The 5,859-nt window shown below is 41.7% G+C and overlaps 1 protein-coding gene across 1 annotated transcript in view; it reads right to left on the bottom strand.

The window, feature by feature from the left end:
- Positions 1-2,991: 2,991 nt before the first annotated feature.
- snx18a (sorting nexin 18a) overlaps positions 2,992-5,859 on the bottom strand; it is an 11,909-nt gene continuing 9,041 nt past the window's right edge. Inside the window, exon 2 of the mRNA XM_035657945.1 lies at positions 2,992-4,473. Within this exon, the coding sequence (XP_035513838.1) occupies positions 4,220-4,473 (254 nt within the window). The 3' untranslated portion in view covers positions 2,992-4,219. The remainder of the gene's footprint in view (positions 4,474-5,859) is intronic.

The following is a 5,859-nucleotide window of genomic DNA, read 5'->3' as shown; positions in this document are numbered from 1 at the left end:
GCGTCAGTGCCAGTTCATTAGAGGGGGGAAACTCTCAACTACTGTTATGCTTCTCTGTGCCAACGATTGAAACTCGTGGATAACAAACCCATTTCTAGAATGTGCAAACAAGTCTTATAAAAACAGAAAAAATACTCAACTGCTGAATATGCTGTCAAATTATTACTTTTTTTCTTCTTGTATGAGAGCAGTAAATGAGCAGCAAGAGGTTCTCCGATTTTCTCATTTTTGGGTCATCACACGCTGACGACAAAGGTACAGAATGTTTGTTACTTTCAGTGAATCCCAGAGAGACCCTGCAAGGCCAAAAGGAAGCAAGCCAAGTCTCACAGGAGCAGGGATGACAACTTATTTTGGACGCGCAATGTTTCTTGTTGGAGTTAATATGCAACAAATGCCTCAATTACAAACTCTGCCAGAACAAATCCTCCAGAAAATCACACTCAGTCTCTTGTATCCTTCATGTTTCCACCCTTCAGTGATTACACTTGTGTCATGCTCGGTTATCATGCTCCCCTGCAGCATCTGGAAGGTATTTCCGGCTCTCTTGTGGCAATCGGTTTCACACACTTTGACGTTTGTGTCTGTGGAATGTGGTCAGCTGCTGACACTGTTCTGTCTCAACAAAAATCCAAGTCTGACTCGAGGGCCGTTGTTTCCTGTCTGCTACACTGTGGTGAGTAAGAAACCAGCCCCCCCTCCGCTATTTTAGAATAACTGCACTGCACTGAAGACGACGACCTGACACAAAACGGTTGCACTCTGCGAGGTTATGCATGCTCTGCACTAAACAACCATGCAGAAACCCAAAAAACACTACAGCGTCATTGTTCTTATAAGGTGTCGATCTAACGTTACTTTCACAACTGTCAACCTAACTTGTTTTTTTTTTGTTACATATGCCTAATGTTATCAGTTTTACTAATTCAGAACAACCAAAGCCAGGAAGAGCAAGAATGTAAAAACAGGAGCACCCATTTCCCCGAGCATTGGCAGTATTGACAGAAGGCCTGAGGGATGAGATTACTAAAGGCTGTGCGCATCTTGTCGAGTACACATTGAAAATGAAAACCGGAGATGCAATAGAAAAGTAGAGGACGGGAAAGGAGAAAGGAGATGGTGAGATTTTGCACTTTCCAAGCAGACTTAGCTTCCACATGACAGGATATAATTTTATTAACAGTGTAGCTCTGCAGATGGAAATAGTCAGCCCACCACTTTAATCCAACCTGAAATATCTCTACTGGATGGATTGCCATGACATTTTCTACAGATGTTTGTGATTCCCGGAGGGTGAAACTGACATTGGTGATTCCCAGACTTTTCTACCAACACAGTGACATTTTTGTTTTTTGGAGGAATGTCCAACTATTGGATGGATCACAACAAACCAAATGTGGGATAAAGAGTATGTTTGTGTGGGACAATGTGGGACCCTTTACGCATTTTAGTCTAAAAGTTTGATATAATGTGTAACTTCAAAAAAAGGAAGCCAAAGTTTCACAGTTCCTATGTTGGTCTGTAATTATCTGCGATAGTCACCTTCCACCGGTTTCACCCAGTTTAAGTGGTTTTCCAGTCTTTGTTGTAGCTCTATTTGCTTTTCTTTGTCAGTTTCCATCATATTCCACCTAAATCTGACAGCCTTCCTGGTTTCTTTGCAGCCATTGGATGAAAACCAGATTTTATAAAAGCATCTGTCCTGCAGTGACTTTTGAAAAGTAGAGCCAATCAAAATGTAGAATATCGTCTCACTATGTGGAATATGGAAGAAGGGGTGAAAATGCTGTGGGGAACCCTATGCTAAACATCAGCATTTTAGCATTGCCACTGAGAGCATGTTAGCACACTAATGTTTGCATTTAGCTCAAAGCACCTGTGTGCTTAAATACAACCACACTGAGCTGCTTGCGTTGGCTGTAGACTGGCTGGAATTAAAAGGCATCCGCTTATCCCTTTAAAATGATTCATTAACTATACATAAAGACTGAGAGAATGGCTGGTTGCCTTTTATCACAGCACTGAGCAGCATCGCAATACATTTAATTAATATTATTGGCCTTGAATTAGATATCTCTGCAGGAGAATATACAGCTGGTAACCTTTCCTACCTTTCCTACTCTATATTCTGGTTTCAAGCAGTGGCAGAAGAGGACAGAGCACATAAACTGCTGGTGGGAAGATATTACCATATAAACACATTTACAGAACTGGGTGGCTGCTTCTTATGACCCAGTGCTGATGGAAGCTGCTGCTATCTGTTAACTCACCATCACATCTGTCAAACTGGATTCTCATCGGGTAAAAAAAGAAACGTGTATTTGCCTCCAGATAGCAAACAACGGGCCAGCATTGCACAGAACTGTCACCGTGCAGATCGCCTGTGCGAGGAGAATACGTTATCTCCAATAAGCAATGTTGGTTGTCTCGGTTATAGGTGGTGGTGGTGATGGTGATGACAGCTAAAGAGAACCTCCCCTCACTAATTTTGACCTTTTCCTGTTCACAACACGTTCACTGTCATCCGCTCCAGCACTTCTAACAGTGGCCAGATGTCCCAGATGGCTGGCCGGGCTCTGCGCTGTCAGCAGATCTGCGAGCCGAGTTGTGAGCTTGGCATGAAACATTGACACGGCACACCAGTCCTCCAGGGATGCAGCCAAGGAAACCTGCAGAGCCATCCAGTTTGTTCTCTCTCCGTCTTCCTGCTATTATAAAGTGATCCTGTGGCTACATTACACGGGTTGTATAAATTGTACAGTGCGAGTGTCTGAGGGACTTTGAAGGGACCGTTAAAAGGCAAATTAACCTGTCAGCACATTCACAATTTTTTTATTGTCTTTCCCCCTCATGTTCTTCACTGTAGTCAGGCTCGGGGTCTGGACAGAAGTGATCAGACACATTTAGTTGAATCAAATAAGCAAGAACAAAAGACAAGGGTGATCACATATTTAAAGCACTTGAAAGAAACACACACGACTGACCAACAGCTTTCTGTGAATGAGGAATTTATTTGTGTCTCTGCCTCTATGTTAACCTCTTCATGATGCAACCAACATCATAAAGGTTAGAAACAGCAGTACAGTCTGTCTAGAAGTGTGCTATTAAAATGACTGCATCATTAAAACAGGCGAGGAACCCTCTATCCTCTATCCGCCTGCTTCTGAACACTACCCCAAAACTAAGCCTAAAAATCGACGTTCTGATGGTAGAAATTCAGGTATCTGGCGTTGCAAGTGTCCATTATACTCGTCCCTTAAATTCTGCAAGCTTAAATCAGCACCAGTGCTGGCTGTGCCGTGTGTAAGGCATGGGTTCCTATTGTCAAAGCAGATAATCTTCTCTTGATCCTGATTTTGTCACACTGTGCGTGTTGAAAATTAATCCCTGTGGCCACTGGGGGGGGGAACGGCACAATCAAGCAATATTATCTCCCACAAGAGACACTGCCCTCATTCAAAACACAGTGATCAATTATTTCTTTTCAAAGACTGCAAAATCTTGTAGCATTGTAAAAACAAATAGAATATATTTCTACATATACAGTATATAAAGCTTTTTTATTTTTAGTAACTAGTAACAAAAATGACCAGAGAGATGTAATCAGAAGGCACAGCGAGACAGTGGGGACAGTGGCTGCTCAGCGAGGAGACTGTAAACATTTCGTCCTGTTTGTCCAAGGAGGGAGATACCAGGAAGGGCTTGAGTGTTTTCCAAAAGGCAGTGTGTTAGCCACTGGTGTGTTGCTGCACTTAAAAACAGTGTTGTAAGGCTAAAAACACTTAATATATGAAATCTTGCACCGGGCGTGTAAGCAGCAGTGGATACAAGGATCTCTCTCTCTCTGCAGGTCATAACATTGATTAGATTGAATTCACCCACATCCATCGTTATCGCTGATTTTCATTAAATCAAAAGGCAAAAGTTTGTATTACAAGTTGGCTAAACTTCATTAAATTACACGTCCTCTCTTAAACAAGGACATCTGGTCACCCCCCTGAAAAAAAAATGTGGCCAACACACACAGAAACCCAGATTTGGTAGAAATGTCATTTTCACTAGAGTGCAATCTCCTTGAACGTCCCTCCCTGCTGGATGAACAGCGCTCAGCAGCATTTGATACTGGCTGTTGTCTGCCAAAACTCCACTGGCTGGGCCGAGCAGGTGCACGGTCATGGATCACCAAGGTCTAAACCGACGGGCTGAGAGGAGCCGTCTATTACGCGTTGTCGTATTTCTGCAGAGCCTCCTCGAGTTTGCCTGTGATTTTTTGGAAGAAGGCGATCTGCTGCTGTAGGTAGTGCTGCATCTGGGCCTTGAAGTCGCGCACGCGGATCTGGTGGAAGTGCTGGATCTCGGCCAGCGTGGCACAGGAGATGATGTTGCAGCGCTCGTTGATGTCTTCCGCCTGTGCCCGGTCCATCTTGCCCTCCTCCACATGCTTCTGGCTCTCTTTCACCTTCGTCAGGGCTCCTGTTTTGGGGAAAGAGGGCAAAAATAATAATCAAGATTTATTTTTATGTTTATTTTTTAAAGTGATTCATGACATGAGTGCATGTTATACATATGCAGAACACCCACACCATTTATTTAACAATGTTTGGTCAAAGGGGAAATCATCCATCCCTATTTTAACCAGTGTGAGAAACAGCCCACACATACATTTTAAACAATGTTCCCTCCTTAAGACATGAGATTTATTTCCTTAAACATTAAACTCAATAAACAGACATGTGACTCTTTCACAGGAAAGTTAATTTATAATCTGAATAGTGTTTGCTATTAAGATTCAAGAGCACAGCTTGGCAGTACATTTATAACTTCAAGGAACAGGAACCAAAAATAGTTTGATGAACAGTTTGTTCCAAACTCCCTGAGAACCACATCTGTGTCTATAGTTAGGGAATGTGAGCGACTCCGACTCTAAAAAACATATCTGTTACATTATGTCACTTCCTTTTCTAAACAACCATTTAAGGGGATTGTGCAGGCAGTTTGATGCCATTTACAATTATAGTGGGCGATTTCAAACATAATATGAACACGGACGACTACCCACTAAATGTGAACATGTCTTCTTTAATGCTGATGTCATGGTTAAGCTATTCAGCCCTGGCTAGACTCCTCCCCTGAACAAAGACTGTCCAATAATAGCTTAGCAACCATAACTAGGCACAGCAGGCCTGTCAAGCTTTGGATCTCTCCACATGTTGAAACAATGAACATGGGGGCTGCAGTAAGAGAGATGCTCCACATATAAAAGAGGAAACACACACGCAAGTGTAAGAGATGAATGGATTAAACAATATGAATATAACTGAGTGTTTTTACTGGCTAACTATATTTTGTGTGGGGTTTCAACTTGTGTGAAAAAAAAACAACACAAACTCATTATCTAAGATATACATTTGCTAACACACTAGTTAGGCCTCCTAAAGGCTGTTTCCCTTATCATGTTAAAAGTGAAACATAAAGTTTTACAGTACAAACAATAAAGCACACATTTGGCCTTAGTTTTGCTTGTTCAAGTAAGAAAACTAAGAATTGACATGGTGTAATGCCAGAAGGAAATTAAATTAGAATAAAACAAGTCATATACAAACATTTATAAGTCATTTAGAGACATTTTTATGGTTGGAAGCTAAGGTTGACAAAAATTTGCTTGTGACAGATTTTTAGTAATGAGAGCTTTTGTCCAATAGTGTCTGAAATCAGGAACCGATTGTTTTAAAGAGGTAATTTTGAGGGGTGAATCTCCCATATTTATTGTGCGAGAACAAAATGCTAGACTCCGTTAGCAACAGTACCTAAAGGAGGTCGACATTTCACGTGAATTATTTTATCGAAACACAGTTTACA

The sequence above is a fragment of the Morone saxatilis genome, unplaced genomic scaffold, assembly GCF_004916995.1.
Source record: "Morone saxatilis isolate NCDOM2014 unplaced genomic scaffold, NCSU_SB_2.0 Contig16, whole genome shotgun sequence".
In the NCBI taxonomy this organism is placed as follows: domain Eukaryota; kingdom Metazoa; phylum Chordata; class Actinopteri; family Moronidae; genus Morone; species Morone saxatilis.
This window is presented reverse-complemented; position numbering and strand designations above follow the sequence as displayed.